At 44.6% G+C, this 19,231-nt stretch overlaps 2 protein-coding genes across 3 annotated transcripts; one reads left to right on the forward strand and one right to left on the reverse strand.

Moving 5' to 3' along the window:
- Nucleotides 1-1,212: 1,212 nt before the first annotated feature.
- LOC140418350 (uncharacterized) lies at nt 1,213-19,186 on the reverse strand. The gene is given in 3 exon segments (XM_072501825.1): nt 1,213-5,425; nt 15,953-17,449; nt 18,843-19,186. Coding segments are annotated over 2 exon segments (2,247 nt in total). The 5' UTR covers nt 17,212-17,449; nt 18,843-19,186; the 3' UTR covers nt 1,213-4,437.
- On the forward strand, nt 7,938-12,507 carry LOC140418345 (uncharacterized). 2 transcript variants are annotated; one of them, XM_072501813.1, is made up of 2 exons: nt 7,938-8,081; nt 8,535-12,507. In XM_072501813.1, the coding sequence occupies exon 2, from the start codon at nt 8,878-8,880 to the stop codon at nt 9,802-9,804; it is 927 nt and encodes a 308-aa protein (XP_072357914.1). In that variant the 5' UTR covers nt 7,938-8,081; nt 8,535-8,877; the 3' UTR covers nt 9,805-12,507. The 2 variants fall into 2 exon arrangements, with proteins under 2 accessions (XP_072357914.1, XP_072357912.1); XM_072501811.1 differs by having other exon boundaries at nt 7,945-8,081; nt 8,561-12,507.
- Nucleotides 19,187-19,231: the final 45 nt, after the last annotated feature.

A 19,231-nucleotide genomic window follows, 5' to 3' on the forward strand; every position in this document is an offset into this window, starting at 1 on the left:
ACTAAAGATCCGACAGGATTCAATGGTAAAAGTGGAACCTACAGCACAGACTGGTTTGAGACACACTCAGCAGAGATGATATCTGTCATTGAAGCAAAAAGCAAAGCCGACCTGATGTACAACATAAACCCAACACCGAGAACACGGCAGCATGTGAAAATAATCAAGACACTTGTATAAAACACGGAGAGATTGTGCAAATAAACACTGAATCAGCCAACGTCAGTAATTCCAAACTGCCTGCGATAACAGAAATCTGTGTGCTGTGTGTGATGGGAAGAGGGCGCTGGGTCACCATCACCAAAGTTGTGCCCCTGAAATCCCAGATGGTGACATCCTGGCAGATGTAAACAGATGTCCCGCTGGGTTGAACATGACTGTGAGCTGTGGACATCTCCCAGTCTCTGCAATCTCCTGCAGCTTCCTGTCATGGTTCAGTTGGACAAGGAACCCTCATCATTTGAGCTGGAAAAGGCCATTGATTGCTGAGCAAGCAGAAAGGTGCCCGACAAAGATGGAATTCCAGCTGAACTGCTCACACACAGAAAGTCCCATCGACTGTCATACCTTCACCACCTCCTCCTCTGTTGGGAGGTCGGAACAATTCCATGTGCATGATGCTAAAATCATCATAACCTATAAATGCAGTAGTGACCGAGGAGATTGCAACAACTACAGGGACATCTCACTCCTTAGCATCACTGGAAAGACCTTCGCCAGGGAGATGTTTAAAAGATCCATCTACTTGCAGACTGAGTGTATCCAGAATCACAGTGCGGTTTCTGTGCTGACATCTAAGTGAACATGATCTTCTCCACACACCAGCTACAAGAGACGTGAACAATTGGAATTTGATCTGGAGTCTCTGCTGAGAAAAGTGACATGTTCTAATTACTGAGTAAAAGTAAATCTTTAAGTATGAATTGCAATTTATTTGTACAATTGTAAAAGGCAGTGAAATGTTGGATTCTCTTAAGTTAAACTTCAGCCTTAACGTTGTGAATTGGATTTCACAAGTTTTTGAAGCTCCACCCTCTTTAACTTCTTTTGGTGTAAGAAGGTTGAAGCTTTTGGTTACCTGTGAAAGCTGATTGTTTTACCTTTATTTTTCTTTAGTTTTATTTGAATCAATTGGAAAGGTGCCTGAAGAAAGAGGAAAAAACACATTTGGGCAAAGCTGAGAAAAATGCCCAAAGAATTGAGGAAACAAAGTTTAAAATGGTGTTTGGTTCTTTTATCTGAAAATAAAGTTACACAAAGTCAACACAGTTGTGCACATTTGAGAATGTTTGCTCCAATACCTTTGGGAGCAGAGAAATTGAAGTTAACCCTTTCCACTGACAGCACGGTGACGATTTGAAATAAAGACTTTTAAAGATTTGGCTTCATCCCATTTGTTAACTTTCCAGACAAAGTGTTTGAGAACAGGAGATATTGGAGTTATTTCCAAACTGATTGCAAGTTCCTGTCCTTCTGTCTCTGATCTACAAATATATTATGTGAACATTAAAATGGACAGTAATGTTACTCCAGCACTCCAGTGGGTAAGACTGCTGCCTCACAGCGACACGGACCTGGGTACGATTCCAGCCTTGGGTGATTGTCTGCGTGGATTTCCTCCGGGTGATTTTGTTTCCTGTCACAGTCCAAAGATGTGTAGACTAGCAGGATTGGCCAAGTTAAATTGCCCCATAGTGTCCAAAGATGTGGTTAGTTGGGGTTGCGGGTTGGGGGAATGGGCTTAGGGATGGTGTTCTTAGGGCAGCACAGTAGCGCAGTGGTTAGCACTGCTGCCTCAGGGCACCGAGGACCCAGGTTCGATCCCGGCCCGGGTCACAGTCTGTGTGCAGTTTGCACATTCTCCCCGTGTCTGCGTGGGTCTCACCCCCACAACCCAAAAAGATGTGCAGGGTAGGTGGATTGGCCACGCTAAATTGCCCCTTAATTGGAAAAATTGTTTCAAAAAGGGAGGATGTTCTTTCGGAGGGCCAGAGCAGACTCGATGGGCTGAATGGCCTCCTCTACTGTAGGGATTCTATATTTCACAACATCCATGATTTGATAATCCTCCAAAATATCTGTGGTCTCCATTTTAAATACTTCCCCCAGTCTCACCAATGCATAGCACGTATATCTTAACAACAGCTGTGAACTTATTGAATGGTGGAGCAGGCTCGAAGGGCCAAATGGCCTACTCTTCTTTCTAAGTCCTATGTTTCCCTATGTTTAACTGACTTTGAACCTGAAATACACATAATATCCCTCCAATGTCCATCTCAGGTTCACAAGTCCATCTTGATAACAACTGAATTCCATGTCCAGGAAACACAGTCCACTGAAGAAGGAATGTTACTGCTGCTGTGTTTTCTGAAAGTTTTCTTCTTATGATAATTATTGTCCAAAGTTCTTTCTGCGAGAGGAGAGTCCTCACTGCTGCTCAGATGTGAATTTTCAAGTTCAGTTTTTAGAACAGTTCATAGTTCACCTTTAGAACTTTACTTTCTCCCATGTTTGTAGTTTCTCCATTGTTCCAATCTACAGAGAAGATTCCAGTCATTTCCACAGTTAAACTCGCTTCTTCTTGCTCAGTTGTAGGTGGATCTTTTTTTAGTTCATTTCTCAGACTCAAACATTCTGGATTCTCTTTTCGAGACAGAAATGGCTTATTTTGTGCCACCCTGTTCCTTCATTGGTCAAAATCTTCTTCCACACTTTAGGAGGGATGTCAGGCTCCTTGAGATGGTGTAGAAGAGATTTGGAGAATGCTTCCAGGGAGGAGGAATTTTATCCACAAGGTTAGGGTGGAGACACTGAGGTTGTTCACCTTGGAACACAGGAGGGTGAGGGGAGATGTGATCGAGGTGGACAAGTTTATGGCAGCTTTAGATGAGGTGAAAAAGGAAAAGCTGTTCCGATTAGCTGATGGTACAAGGATGAGGGTGCACAGATTTGTGAGTTCTGGACTGATGCAGGGGGATGTGAGGGAGAAGTTTAATGCAGTGAGTGGTAATGAGCAGGAACTCGCTGCCTATGAGGCCAGAGACAATGAAAGATTTAACAAGGAAAATGGATGGACACTTGAGGGAAATAAACCTGAAAGGACAAAGGGACAGAACAGGGAAATGGGACACTGGTTTACCCAATGAGAGTAATACCAGAACTGAGAGGAAAGACCAGGGTTGCGTTTTTCTAAAAAGAGAAGACTGAAGGGTGACCTGATGGAAGTCTTTAAGATTATGCAGAGGTTCAATAATCCAATAGGAATTTCTGTAGAAACCTCTTTACCCAGCAAGTGGTGAGAATGTGGAACTCACTCCCACAGCGAGTGGTTGAGGTGAACAGCATGAATCCATTGAAGGGGAAGCTGTATACATACATGAGGGAAAAAGGAATATGATGGAGGAAGGTTGTTGATGAAGCTGTTAAAGACGGTTGGGCCTCGGACAAGAACCTGAAGATCTCCTGCAGTGATGTCCTGGAGCTGAGATGACTGACCTCAACAATGACAACCATCTTCCTCTGTGCTCGACATTATTCCATCTTTATCTTCATTGCACATTCTTTACATAAACAGGAACTAAAGTTTTACATTTTACAGCAAGTAAAATTCAGTCTTGGTATATAACTACTCATTGATTATTGATTCATTAATTACATTAGAATTAAGGATCACTACTTATTCAATCTTCTGTTACTGACAGGTAAGTAGTGAATACAATAATCTTTAATGAATACAGGCATCAGCCCACATTTTTCAGGCTTAAATTCTATTTGCCACAGATCTGACCAGCCCGTCTACATCATTCTGTATCAGAAAAACAGAGCATTTAGCCCTCAGGAAAGGCGGGGGCTGCTTTTCTTTAAAAAAAGAGAAGACTAAAGTGTGACCTGATGCAAGTCTTTAAGATTATGCAGGCTTCAATAATCCAATAGGGATTTCATGAGAAACCTCTTTATCCAGCGAGTGGTGAGAATGTGGAACTCACTCCCACAGCGAGTGGTTGAGGTGAACAGCATGAATTCATTGAAGGGGAAGCTGTATACATACATGCGAGAGAAAGGAACAGAAGGAGATGCTGATGGGGGAGATGAAGAGGGGCGGGTGGAGAATCATGTGGAGCATAAATACGACACAGACCAATTGATCCAACCGGCCTGGCCCTGTGCTGTAGACCCAATGCAACAGACACAAATGTATGTATTTTAGATCTACCTGGAGAGGCAGGAATAACACTATTTGCTGTCCAGGATAAAATAAATGTCCTTCATCAGCTTTTGTGGGTCATTTCCATGGAAACGTGCTCTCCCAGGCTCAATGAACATCAGCCCACTGGAAGCAGAGTCGTGAGACCGGCCAGTCCAGCTGAAAGAAACCCTCCGACCCGACCACTCAACTGTCAGAAAGAACATGAACTCAACTGTCAGAATGAACATGGTTCAGTTCTGGATGTGATTAACAGCAGCAATAATAGCAGAATCCAACCCCCGCAATTACTGGTGAATTCGCTGATGTGTCTTCAGGATGGATGACCGAGTGAATCCCTTCCCACACACAGAGCAGGTGAATGGTCTCTCCCCAGTGTGAACTCGCTGGTGTGTCAGCAGGGTGGATGAATCAATGAATCCCTTCCCACACTCAGAGCAGGTGAATGGCCTTTCACCGGTGTGAATCCGCTGGTGTGTCAGCAGGATGGATAACCGAGTGAATCCCTTCCCACACTCGGAGCAGGGGAACGGTCTCTCCCCAGTGTGAACGAGCTGGTGGGTCTGCAGGTGGGCTGACCGACTGAAGCCCCTCCCACACTGAGAGCAGGTGAATGGCCTCACCCCAGTGTGAATTCGCTGGTGTATCCGCAGGGAGGCAGAGCAATAAAATTCCTTCCCACAACCCGAACAGACGAATATCTTTTCCTCTGTGTGAACTCGCTGGTGTATCCGCAGGCTGGATGAATGACGGAATCTCTTCTCACACTCTGAGCATTTGAATGGCCTCTCCCCGGTGTGAACTCGTTGGTGTGTCCGCAGATTTGATAAATCAGTGAATCGCTTCTCACACTCAAAGCAGGTGAACGGCCACTCTCCAGTGTGAACTCTCTGGTATATCCGCAGTTTGGATGAATTAATGAATCCCTTCTCACATTCAAAGCAGGTGAATGGCCTTTCCCCGGTGTGAACTCGCTTGTGTACCAGGAGATGGGAAGACCGAGAGAATCCCTTCCCACACTCAGAGCAGGTGAATGGCTTCTCCCCAGTGTGAACTCGCTGATGTTCCAGCAGGCTGGAGGAACGACAGAATCCCTTCCCACACTCAGAGCAGGTGAATGGCCTCTCTCCTGTGTGAACTTGCTGGTGTGTCAGCAGGTCAGATGAATTAGTAAATCCCCTTCCACACTCGGAGCAGGTAAATGGTTTCTCCCCAGTGTGCCTGCGTCGATGGATCTCCAGCTGAGACGGGGAACTGAATCCATTCCCACAGTCCTCACATTTCCACGGTTTCTCCATGGTGTTGGTGTCCTTGTCTCTTTCGAGGTTCACTGATCAGCAGACACGTCCTCACACACAGCACGGATACGGTCTTTCTCGGCTGTGAATGGTGTGATGGTTCTTCAGGCTGTGGAACTGGTTAAATATCTTTACCACACCGGAACACTCTAATTCACATAGATGTCTTGGTGCTTTTTCAGTCGCACTGATGTTTAAAATCTTCTGAAGTTTACAGAACAGACAAACATTTCTCCTTCTAGATTCAAAAGCCATTGATATTCAGGTCCAGACAATCGAGCGACTGTCAATTCTCCACTTGACATTTGATTTGAGATTTATGTCTGCAAATCCTCCCCTTCTGATATTCTGGAAAAGGATTTGACAAAAGTCATCAGGATAAACATTTAGTACAGGCAATTCTAGTTTATGACAGTGGGTGGGGGATGTGAGGAAGAAGTTTCTTTAGACAGTGAGTGGGTCATAATCTGGAACTCACTGTCTGAGGATGATAGAAGAGGAGACAAATGGTTTCAAAATGAAACTAGATGGGCACTTGGACGGAAATTAACATTTGGGGCTAAGGGGATATAGAGGGGGAAATGGGACTGAGTGGATTGGAATGCAGAGATTTGATGTCTCAAATTTCCAAATGGATTCCTTTTGAACTATAATGTCTTGAACTGGAAATGTATAACATAGCGACAATACTAGATTACAAAAATAGAAATAAATAAATTCTATAACTGAAACATAAATATTACACCTAATATGTTCTATAAAACAACACTGGATATATCTCTGTTGCTGAGTCCCCTGGGAAACCATAACCATAAAATAAAAAATTCCAAAATTACTCAAAGGAAAAGATGGACGAGGTTTCATGTGTTTAAATTTTTTACAGTAACAATCAAACTAAAATCAACATCACTGAATTATGCATTCAGAGACAAATAGTGTTTGAATAGACAGGATAAATTTGACTTTAAATAGCTGCACAAAATCACAAGCACTTTCCCTCTCAACATACTAGGCACTAGATGTCTTGTGGCGCAGTGACTAGTGCCCTGCCTCTGAGCAGGAAGCTTCGGGTTCGTGTCCCACCCTGGAAATTGATGGTCGAGGGAAGTGGGTACAGGGAGCAGTCAAGCAGATTGAGTGGATCAACATGGAAATCCTTCCAGACTCATCAATGGCTGGCGGTAAGAATGGGAGAGACTTCAGCAATGTTGACATCCCCTGTGACAGACTCGCAACCTGTTTCAGGAATTACTAGCTTTAGAAAAAGATGGAAATCTGCCTTAATGCATCACTCGGTGTGGGAAGAGAATAAGCAGTAAATGCAATTACAGAGTTTCACAACTCCCTGTATTTCTTAGAGAGAAATAAAAGGCAGGAGACAGGTACTAAGTCATGATGCTCATTTGGAGAGCCTAGACAGACATAATGGATTGAATGACCCAAATGTATTTTTGCATGGGGATTATAGAAGTATGTAATATGCAGTGCTCTATTACGTGATTAGAGAGATAGGGGTCAGTGAGAAAGAGCTTTATTTTGGCAGTGAGTGATCAATACCTGGAATTCACTGTCAATGAGGGTGAAGCAGAGATGATCAGTGATTTCAAAATGAAATTGGACAGATGCTTGAAGGAAATAACCTTTCAGCTGGCACAGTGCTCAGCACTGCTGCCTCACAGCACCAGGGACCCAGGTTCAATTCTTCTGATTGTCTGTGTGGATTTTGCACTTTCTCCCTTTGTCTGTGTGGGTTTCCTCCGGTGCTTTGGTTTCCCCCCACAGTCCAAAGATGTGCAGTTAGGTAGATTGGCTATGCTAAATTGCTCCTAAATGTCCAAAAGTGTTGGTGCAGATTGATGGGCCGAATGGCCTGTTTCTGCACTGTTGGGATTCTATTCTGTTCTATTCAGCTGAACACGGATATAAAGGGGGAATGGGACTGACTGGATTGCTGTACAGAGTTAGCAGGACTCGAGTTCCTTCTGTACTGTCATGTCTCTAAAACTGGAAATATATAATGCAGCTACACTGCGATATATTACAATAGAAAAAATTATTATAATGAACTTTAGAAATCATAAATAATACATTATGTACCATATAATCATCTGTACTGTATTAATTTACTATTCGTTTTAAACTCATTCATCTACTTGGAAAACGATCCCTTTCATTGTGAACATTAGGTAGGACACCATCCTGCCAGCCAGACAAATAATGTGTCAAACTGAGGGAGTTAAAGGATGTTAATGTATTTACGAGATACCTGGGCCTACTCCGCTCGCGCGCACACGCGCGCCCTTTTCTCCCTACGGCGGCTGGCTGGTCCAAAAAGAGATCGGGAGCGACCGCTGGCGGCAGCCGCACTCAGCTTGCTGACACAGCTCGGGCACAGTTCGGGTCAGCAGCGCTTTCTGCGCTTGCGCGCTGGGCCTACAGCTGAGGGAGTGGGGGAGGGAACTTTGCAAAATGTCTTCCCATCATTTTCTTCCAAGTCCTGCAGTTTGATTTGAAACAACCGAGCATTGGATTTTAGCTTCACACACAGACTTCAAAACTTCCTCTTCTATCCAACATCTGTAAGTCAAACACTTTCTTACTCTCCCTGGGAAATACAGTTGTGGGACTCTGGAACTGGAATTAGAGATAAATCTGCTGAGGGGGGAAATGCTGAGATTTTGTGGAACCTGTTTTTATTATCTGAGATATTTAAAGTCAAATTTATCCTGGCTATTCAAATACTATTTGTTAATAAATGATTCATTTATGTTTTTAGTTTGATTGTTACAGTAAATAAAAACCTTCTCCTTTGATTTATTACATTGTCTGGCCATTTAGAATTTTTCTATTCTGTAATATAATACTGGATGAATTGATACATTCAGGAGGGTAATTGGGAGGGTGTATGTTAGGTACAGCAGAGTGAGAGTGGAGGGATGGAGGTTTACAGATTTTGTGGAAGGAGAGGGGAAAGAATGTCCCATAGCAACTACTAAAATTGTCTGTTTTGAATTTCTCTCCCATACTGACAGTGATGACTTATAAACTCCCTTTAAAGGATATCAGAAGTGGAGGATTTGCAGTCAGAAATCTCCAATGAAACAGCATGTCCAGATCTGACAGAGTCACTCGATTCATCGGGACCTGAATTTCATCAGCTTTTGAATCTAGAAGGAAAATGATTGTTCTGTCTGCTTCAAAGCATTTTAACCATCAATGTGACTGGAAAAGCACCGAGACACACACCCGGGTGAGAGTGTTCCAGTGCACTAACTGTTACACAGTTTGAAAAAGCATCACACCATTCACAGCGGATTGAAACCCAACAATTGGGCCCGTCCAACTAACCTGGAGAGACACAAGAAAATCGACACCATGGAGAAACCGTGGAAATGTGGGAAATGTGGGAAGGGATTCCATTTACCATCTGGGCTGGAAGCTCATTTACATATTCACACTGGGGAGAGGCCTTTCACCTGCTCTAAGTGTGGGAAGGGATTCACTCAGTCATCCCATCTGCAAACACACAAACGAGTTCACACTGCGGAGAGACCATTCACCTGCTCTGAGTGTGGGAAGGGATTTGCTCAGTCATCCCATCTGCAAACACACAAACGAGTTCACACTGGGGAGAGACCATTCACCTGCTCTGAGTGTGGAAAGGGATTTGCTCAGTCATCCAACCTGGTAACCCACCAGAAAGTTCACACTGGGGCGAGGCCATTCATCTGCTCCATGTGTGGGAAGGGATACATTGATTCATCTGCCTTGCTGTTACACCAGCGAGTTCACACTGGGGAGAGGCCCTTTACCTGCTCCAATTGTGGGAAGAGATACATGGATTCATCCAGCCTGCTGGTACACCAGCGAGTTCACACTGGGGAGAGGCCATTTACCTGCTCTAAGTGTGGCAAGGGATTCAATCAGTCATCCAGCCTTAAGACGCACCAGCGTCTTCACACCAGTGAGAAGCCATTCACATGCTCCACGTGTGAGAAGAGATTCAGTGATTCATCCAGTCTGCTGACTCACCGGCGCATTCACACTGGGGAGAGGCCATTCACCTGCTCCGACTGTGGGAAAAAATTTACTACTTCATCCAACCTGCAGAGACACCGGCGCATTCAGACTGGGGAGAGGCCGTTCACCTGCTGGCAGTGTGGGAAAGGATTCACTCAGTTATCCAGCCTCCTGAAACACCAGCATGTTCACAGTGGGGAGAGGCCATTCACCTGCTCCGACTGTGAGAAAGGATTTATTGATTCATTCCACCTGCTGAGACACCAGCATGTTCACAAGTGATGACAGGGGTTGGATTCTGATGTTAATGCTGCTGTTACTCACATCCAGGACTGAGCCATGTTCATTCTGACAGTGGGTGAAGTGGGAGGTCAGAGGGTTTCTTTCTGCTGGACTGGCCGGTCCCATGTCTCTGCAGTGGGCTGGTGCTCTTTGAGCCAGAAGGTTCACCTTTCCACTGAAATGATCCACAAAAGCTGATGAAGTCCATTTATTTTATCCTGGATAGTAAATAGTGTTTTCCTACCACTGCAGTTAAATCTAAAATAAATACTCAGTTCCATTGAGTCTACAGCACAGGGCCAGGCCAGTTAGCTCATGAAATCCCTATTGGATTATTGGACCTTTCATAATTTTCAAGACTTGTCAGTCTCTTCTTATCCAGAGAAAAGCACCCCAGCCTTTATTGAGCAATCAATTATTTCAATTCTGATCTGATCATTTTGGATACGTTTGACAATTGTTCCAGTGCCACCATTTCCTTTTTCGAAATGAAGATCACTAATGTTGACAGTACATCCTGTGTAGTCTGACCATGGTACTAAACAAGTTGAACATAACCTCCCTGCTTTTCAATTCTCTCCCCCCAGAATAGAATCCTACCTATGGGCCCCACACTTTTGGAAAGATGTGACGTTCCCCGAGAAGGTGCAGAGAGGATTTCTGAGAATGGTGCCAGGGATGAAGGAGTTCAGTGAGTTGGAGAGACTGGAGCAGCAGAAGCTGTTCTCTTTGGATCAGCCACTAAATCAGAGCTGGAGGCCATTTGGCCCATCATTTCCATGCCTGCTCACTGAGTAAATCAGTCAGTCTCATTGCCCTGTTATATTCCCGTGTTTATTTCCCTCACGCCTTCATCCAGTTTCTCTTTGAATTCATTCATCTTCACACCTGCCTCTATGATTGGTTGGAGGCTCATTTCCCAGTCAGTCCTCTCACACCATACTGTTTCTCTGTCATTGTGAGGCCAATGACAGTTTCCTGAGAGAAAGGCCCCGTTATTCACATCTAAATCCAGCCCTCAGCTCCGTTAGCTGGCTGTCATTGACACAGATACATGGAAAATAGAAGGTCGAGGCCATTCGGCCCTTCGAGCCTGCGCCACCATTTATCATGATCATGGCTGATCATCCACCTCAGTTGGCTAATCCTACCCCCCCCCCCCCCATCCCCCCTCATGTCCTTTGATTCCCTTCGCCCTAAGTGCTATATCTAACTGCTTCTTGAAAACATACAATGTTTTAGCCTCAACTGCTTCCTGTGGTAACAAATTCCACTCTCTGGGAAAAGAGATTTATCTTCATCTCTGTCCTCAATGGTCTACCCTGTATCCTCAGACTATGACTCCTGGTTCTGGACACCCTCACCATCGGGAACATTCTTCTTGCATCTACCCTGTCTAGTCCTGTTAGGTTTTTGTAGGTTTTTATGAGATCCCTCCTCATTCTTCCGAACTCCAGCGAATACAATCCTAACTGACTAACCTCTCCTCATACAGCAGTCCCTCCATCCCAGGAATCAGTATGATAAACCTTTACTGCACTCCCTCCATAGCAAGAACATCCTTCCTCAGATAGGGAGACCAAAACTGCATATAATATTCCATGTATGGCCTCATTCCTGTAATCAAATCCCCTCACAATAAAGGAAATGAATTGGAGCTGCTCTGCTGTCTGTCTTTTGGATGAGATGCTGACTCAACCGCCCCATCAGGCCACAATTTCAAAGAGCAGGGGAGTTCTCCCCAGTGTCCTGGGCAATATTTATCAATCAACATCACTGACAACAGGGAAGGTAAAGTTGCCATAGTCCCAAAAGACCATAGGCTGCTTTCCCCTTTGAGGGGGAGAGCTGACTGGTGGTGATTTAACCTGAGGATCACCACATCCCAGACGAGGGGCAAGGTTGAGAAGGCAGGGCCTTCATGAATAACCTCAGCCAGTACGGGGATTGAACCTGCGCTGCTGGCCTTGTCTCTGCTTCGTAAAGCTAGCTAGCCAAGTGAGCTAAACCAGCCTGACCGACAACAAACCATCTGCTCATTATCACATTGCTGTTTGTGGGATCTTGCTGTGTTAAATTGGCTGCTGCGTCTCCTCCATTACAACAGTGACTACTCTTCAAAAGTACTTCATTGGCTGTAACACTTTGGGACAACCCGTGGTCATGAAAGGTGCTACAGAAATGCAAGTTTTAAAATTTAAGATTTGTATTTGAACTTATTATCTGCAATTTAATTGGCTAAAGAACTGATTCAACCATTTGATAAGTCGCTTTGGTTCGGGCGATACTTTAATTAAAGCAATGTCAGAATTCTCTGTATAGTAAAATTAAAAAGACATTTATTGAAAGAAAAACGTTTACTTAACTTTAAAACATTGACATTTACAACTTCATGCGGGTGATCAGTCTGTCGAAGCATAACCATCTCTGGCTCCTTCTTTGACAGTAATTTCCTTGGAACACGGTCTCGGGAATCTTCAGTACTTGGCCAGCAAAGAAGACCTTTTATCTGCCAAATTGACCATTCCCTCACGTCAGATTGGGGCTTGTTGACAATTGGTCAGTTTGGTTACTGGATTCTCCATTACTTACACCACCATCTGATTATCTTAGACAGAAATGCAATGGAACCGCTTCATACTGTCCCTTTATTGGATTCTATACAATCCCTCATTCACTATTCCGTTATCTGATTCTATACAATCCCTCCTTCACTATTCCTTTATCTGATTCTATACAATCCCTCCTTCACTATTCCTTTATCTGATTCTAAACAATTCCACATTCACTATTCCTTTATCGGATTCTATACAATCCCTCATTCACTATTCCTTTATCTGATTCTATACAATCCTTCATTCACTATTCCGTTATCTGATTCTATACAATCCCACATTCACTATTCCGTTATCTGATTCTATACAATCCCTCATTCATTATTCCGTTATCTGATTCTATACAATCCCTCATTCACTATTCCTTTATCGGATTCTATACAATCCCTCATTCATTATTCCGTTATCTGATTCTATACAATCCCTCATTCACTATTCCTTTATCTGATTCTATACAATCCCTCATTCACTATTCCGTTATCTGAATCTATACAATCCCTTGTACAGTTTCAAACTGAGGCTAATGAGAGGTTAAAGGTAGGTGGCACGTGACACAGTGGTGAGCACTGCTTCCTACGGGGCCGAGGATACGGGTTCATATCCCGGCTCCGGGTCACTTCCGTGTGGAGTTTGCCCATTCTCCCCGTGACTGCGTGGGTTTCACCCCCACAACACAATGATGTGCAAGTTAGGTGGATTTGCTTCGCTAAATTGTCCCTTAATTGGAAAATATAAATAAATAAATAAATAATTGGGTACTCAATGTTTATTTACATAAGAACATAAGAACTAGGAACAGGAGTAGGCCATCTGGCCCCTCGAGCCTGCTCCGCCATTTAATGAGATCATGGCTGATCTTTGTGGACTCAGCTCCACTGTCCGGCCCGTACACCATATCCCCGACTCCCTTTATTCTTTAGAAAGGCATCTATCTTTTTCTTAAAAACGTTTAAAGAAGGAGCCTCAACTGCTTCACTGGGCAAGGAATTCCAGAGATTCACGACCCTTTGGGTGAAGAAGTTCCTCCTACACTCCGTCCTAAATCTACCTCCCCTTATTTTGAGGCTATGCCCCCTAGTTCTGCTTTCCCCGACCAGTGGAAACAACCTGCCCGCATCTATCCTATCTATTCCCTTCGTAATTTTATATGTCTCAATAAGATCCCCCCCGCATCCTTCTAAACTCCAATGAGTACAGTCCCAGTCTACTCAACCTCTCGTCATAATCTAATCCCCTCAACTCTGGGATCAACCTAGTGAATCTCCTCTGCACTCCTACTCCTTAAGTCCGAGGTTAAAGGTTTCTCTCGCTATTAATTTTATTTATTTTTCATTCAAGCGATGTGGATTTTGCTGACTGGGCCAACATTTATTGTCCATCCCCAATTGCCCTTGAGAATATGGTGGTGAGCTGCCTTCTTGAACCGCTGCAGTTCCTGTGGTGTAGGTAAGCCCACAGTGCTGATAGGGAGGGAATTTCAGGAGTTTGACCCAGCAATAGTAAAGAATTTGTGATATATTTCCAAGTCTGGATCGTGAGTGACTTGGAGAGAAACTTTCAGATGGTGACGATCCCTTGTATCTGTTGTCCTTCTAGACGGTAGAGTTTGTGGGTTCAGAAGGTGCTGTCCGAAAAGCTGTGGTTAGTTCCTGCAGTCCATCTTGTGGATGGTACAATCTGCTGTTATTGTGCATCATTGGTGGAGACATTGAATGTTTGTGGCTAGCTTGTTAATAAAGGTGGCTGCTTTATCTTGGATGGCGTTGAGCTTCTTGAATGGTGTTGGAGCTACACTCATCCAGGTTGGTGGAGAATATTCCATCAGACTCCTGACTTGTGCCTTGTAGATGGTGGATGGGCTTTGGAGAGTCAGGAGGTGAGTTATTAGCCACAGGATTCCCAGCCTCTGAACTACTCTTGTAGCCACAGTATTCATATGGTTAGTCCAGCTGAGTTTCTGACCAATGGTAAATGCCAGGATGTGGATAGTGGGGGATTCAACAATGCTGTCATTGAAAGTCAAGAAGCGATGATTAGATTCTATTTGGAGAAGGTCTGGCACTTGTGTGGCACGAATGTCAGTTGTCACTTCCCAGCCCTGGCAAGATATTGTCCAGGTCTGACTGCATTTGAACATGGACTGCTTCAGTATCTGAGGAGTGATGAATGTTGCTGAACATCAGTAATCCTGACCTTATAATGGAGGTTGTTGAGGAAGCTGTTAAAGACGGCTGGGCCTCGAACAATAACCTGAAGATCTCCTGCAGTGATGTCCTGGAGCTGAGATGACTGACCTCCAAGAATGACAACCATCTTCCTCTGTGCTCGATATGATTCCATCTTTATCTTCATTGCACATTCTTTACATAAACAGTAACTAAAGTTTGACATTTTACCGCAAGTAAAATTCAACCTTGTTGTATAACTACTCATTGATTATTGATTCATTAATTTAATTAGAATTAAGGATCACTACTTATTCAATCTTCTATTACTGACAGGTAAGTATTGAATACAGTAATCTTTAATGAATACAGGCATCAGCCCACACTTTTTAGGCTTAAATTCCATTTGCCACAGATCTGCCCATCTGACCAGCCCGTCTACATCATCCTGTATCAGAAAAACTGAGAGCATTTAGCCCTCAGGAAAGGCAGGGGCTGCTTTTCTTTAAGAAAAGAGAAGACTGAAGTGTGACTTGATGCAAGTCTTTATTGTGCAGGTGTTCAATAATCCAATAGGAATTGCATGGGAAAACTCTTTATCCAGCGAGTGGTGAGAATGTGGAACTCACTCCCACAGCGGGTGGTTGAGGTGAACAGCATGAATACATTGAGGGGGAAGCTGGATCCATACATGAGGGAGAAAGGAATAGAAGGCGATGCTGATGGGGGATATGAAGAGGGGTGGATGGAGACTCATGTGGAGCATAAATACTTTTTTTTTTTAATTAAAAAATTTAGAGTACCCAATTCATTTTTTCCAATTAAGGGGCAATTAAGTGTGTTCAATCCACCTACCTTGCACATCTTTGGGTTGTGGGGGCGAAACCCACACAAACACGGCGAGAATGTGCAAACTCCACACGGACAGTGACCCAGAGCCGGGATCGAACCTGGGACCTCGGCGCCATGAGGCAGCAGTGCTACCACTGCGCCACCGTGCTGCCCGTGGAGCATAAATACTGACACAGACCAATTGACCTGACCGGCCTGGCCCTGGTTTGTAGACTCAATGCAACAGACAAATGTATTTATTTTCTAGCTACCTGCAATGGTTGTTAAAATAAAAACTAAAAATTAATATTACTATCCAGGATAAAATAAATGTCCTTCATTAACATTTGTGGATACTTTCCATGGAAACGTGCTCTATCAGGCTCCATAAACATCAGCCCACTGGAAGCAGAGTAGTGAGACCGGCCAGTCCAGCTGAAAGAAACCCTCTGACCTCACACTCAACTGTCAGAATGAACATGCTTCAGTCCTGGATTAACAGCAGCAAAAATAGTAGAACCCAACCCCTGTAATTACTTGTGAACTCGCTGATGTGTCTTCAGGTGAGATGACTGAATGAATCCCTTCCCACACACAGAGCAGGCGAATGGTCTCTGCCCAGTGTGGACTCGCTGGTGTGTTCGCAAGTTGAATGAATTACTGAATCCCTTCCCACACTGAGAGCAGGTGAACAGCCTCTCCCCAGTGTGAATCTGCTGGTGTGTCAGCAGGTGGGATGATCGAGTGAATCCCTTCCCACACTGAGAGCAGGTGAATGGCCTCTCCCCGGTGTGAACTCGCTGGTGAGTCAACAGGGCGGATGAATCATTAAATCTTTTCCCACACAGAGAGCAGTTGTACGGCCTCTCCCCGGTGTGAATTCGTTGGTGTTTTCGAAGACTGGATGACGTTCTAAATGTTTTTATGCAGTGAGAGCAGCTGAATGGTCTCTCCTCGGTGTGAATGCGCTGGTGGACCCTCAGATCAGCAGCTATTTTGAAGCAACTCTCGCAGTTTGAGCATTTGAAAGGTCTCTCATTGGTGTGAGTGACATGGTGTGCCAGCAGGCTGGCTGACTGAGTGAATCGTTTCCCACACAGAGTGCAAGTGAATGGCCTCTCCCCAGTGTGAACTCGCTGATGCGTCCGTACAGAGGAAGAATGAGTGAATTTCTTCCCACAGACGGTGCAAGTAAACGGCCTCTCCCCAGTGTGAACTCGCTGGTGTATCAGCAAGTTGAATGAATTACTAAATCCCTTCCCACACTCTGAGCAAGTGAACAGACTCTCCCCATTGTGAACTTGCTGGTGAGCCACCAGGTTGGATGATCGAGTGAATCCCTTCCCACATTCAGAGCAGGTGAATGGCCTCTCCCCAGTGTGAACTCGGTGGTGTTTCCGCAGGGTGGATGAATCGCTGAATCCCTTCCCACACACAGAGCAGGAGAATGGCTTCTCCCCAGTGTGAACACGCTTGTGCGTCAGGAGATTGGATGAATGAGCGAATCCCTTACCACACTCGGAGCAGGTAAATGGCCTCTCTCCAGTATGACTGCGTTGATGAATCTCTAGCTCTGATCGAGATTTGAATCCCTTCCCACAGTCAGAACAGGTGAACGGTCTCTCACTGGTGTGAACTCGTTTGTGTTTCAATAAGTTGGATGAATTAGTGAAGCTCTTCCCACACTCGGAGCAGGTGAATGGCCTCTCCCCAGTGTGGCTGCGTCGATGAATCTCTAACTCTGATGGGGATCTGAATCCCTTCTCACAGTCACGGCATTTCCACAGTTTCCCCATGGTGCGGGTGTCCTTGTCACTCGAGGTTGATCAGTTGAAGCCTCGCCCACACACAAAGCAAATGTATGGTTTCCCCGAGCAAGGCTTATGCAAGCTGTGTTACTGGTTAAAGCTCGTTCCACTGTCAGTTCACTGGAACACTCTCACTCAGGCCTGTGTGTGTCTCGTGCTTTTCCGGTCACACTGATGTTTAAAATCCTTTTGAGATTTCTGTCTGCAAATTCTCCCCTTCTAAATCCTGTAAACGGAGAACACTACCAGTCATTGCTACCAGTACAAGATAGAAATAGAAAATCAAAAATTTAGGGCAGCACGGTAGCATAGTGGTTAGCACAAATGCTTTACAGCTCCAGGGTCCCAGTTTCGATTCCCGGCTGGGTCACTGTCTGTGTGGAGTCTGCACGTTCTCCCAGTGTGTGCGTGGGTTTCGTCCGGGTGCACCGGTTTCCTCCCACAGTCCAAAGATGTGCTGGTTAGGTGGATTGGCCATGCTAAATTGCCCTTAATGTCCAAAATTGCCCTTAGTGCTAGTTGAATGAGGTGACTGCGTTATGGGGATAGGGTGGTGTGGGCTTGGGTAGGGTGCTCTTTCCAAGAGCTGGTGCAGACTCGATGGGACGAATGGCCTCCTTCTGCACTGTAAATTCTGTGAAAAATTCTAGTTTCTGCGAATCCTTCTTTCATATATCATTCCTCAAAGATCAACCCAGACACATTCTCTCCATTATCACTGTGCTGTACCTAATATTCACCCAAACAATTCTCATGAACGATTGATTCATACTGCTCAACAGTTTCTACTCTACGCAGTCTCCTGGAATATATGTATTATGTGTACATGTAACAGTTTAAAAATGTGTAATATGCTAGACTCAATTTCTTAATTATGCTGCGGTGTCAGAGGATATGCGAAAGAACACTATTTATACAGTGAGTGGTTTTAATCATCTGTTTCCACATGAAATTTGATGGATACTTGAAGGAAATAAACTTGCACGAGTACAGTAATATAGGGGGAATGCAAGTGACTGGGTGGCTCAGAGTGGAGTTGCTGTTTGATCTCCTCTGTATTGTGAGGATTGTAAAGATATACAGAACTATATTTTAAAAGTGGAATAAATAATATATCAAATATGTACCACATAACAACACCAGGTATATCTCTGTCCAATATTAATTCATTGTCCCCTTAAATGTCAGCCATCTCAAGGGGAAACTACTCTTAATTGTGAACATTAGGAAAGAGACCACATTTTTGGCCAGACAAATAAATATGCCAATGTGAGGGAGAAAATGGAGTTAGTGTTTTGAAAATGAAAATCGCTTGTCACAAGTAGGCTTAAAATGAAGTTACTGTGAAAAGCCCCTAGTCGCCACATTCCGGCACCTGTTCGGGGAGACTGGTACGGGAATTGAACCGTGCTGCTGGCCTGCCTTGGTCTGCTTTCAAAGCCAGCGATTTAGCCCTGTGCTAAACAAGCCCCTTAAGAGAGGAAGATACCTGGGCCAACCTTTCTGGAGTCTGCACCCTCCCTGGATTCACTTCCTTTCCCTCCAGTTCCTGCAAGTCAACAATTGAAGCCTAGAATTGGAAAATAAATAAAAATGGGAAGAGAAAGTGTTTTACTCACAAATGTTACATTTGGAGGTTTTAGTCTGTGTGAATCTCAATCTTCATTCAGAGATGGAGCAGCAGCAGCTTTGCTGGGCTGCAATGAGCAGCTTCACAAGCCCCATATTCACACAATCGAGGAAGCTGCTTGCAGTCATTGGCACAAAGCCCGCGGTCTGATTGGCTGGGTGTTCAGAGTGCTTCCGTTCACTCAGCTCCTCCCATTGGTCAATTCCTTGCATGAAGACAATGGGGAAGCAATTCCCGAGCTCACGTGGGGGTGGGGGACACTTTGACCTCCAGACGGGGGTTGAGCTGTTGTCCAATCCGCAGTATTCTGTTTCTGGAACCAATGGATCACGATGTGCTGGGATAACGTCACAAAGGACTCTGCCGGAATCGTCCAAT

Source organism: Scyliorhinus torazame, chromosome 5, assembly GCF_047496885.1.
Source record: "Scyliorhinus torazame isolate Kashiwa2021f chromosome 5, sScyTor2.1, whole genome shotgun sequence".
Classification (NCBI taxonomy): domain Eukaryota; kingdom Metazoa; phylum Chordata; class Chondrichthyes; order Carcharhiniformes; family Scyliorhinidae; genus Scyliorhinus; species Scyliorhinus torazame.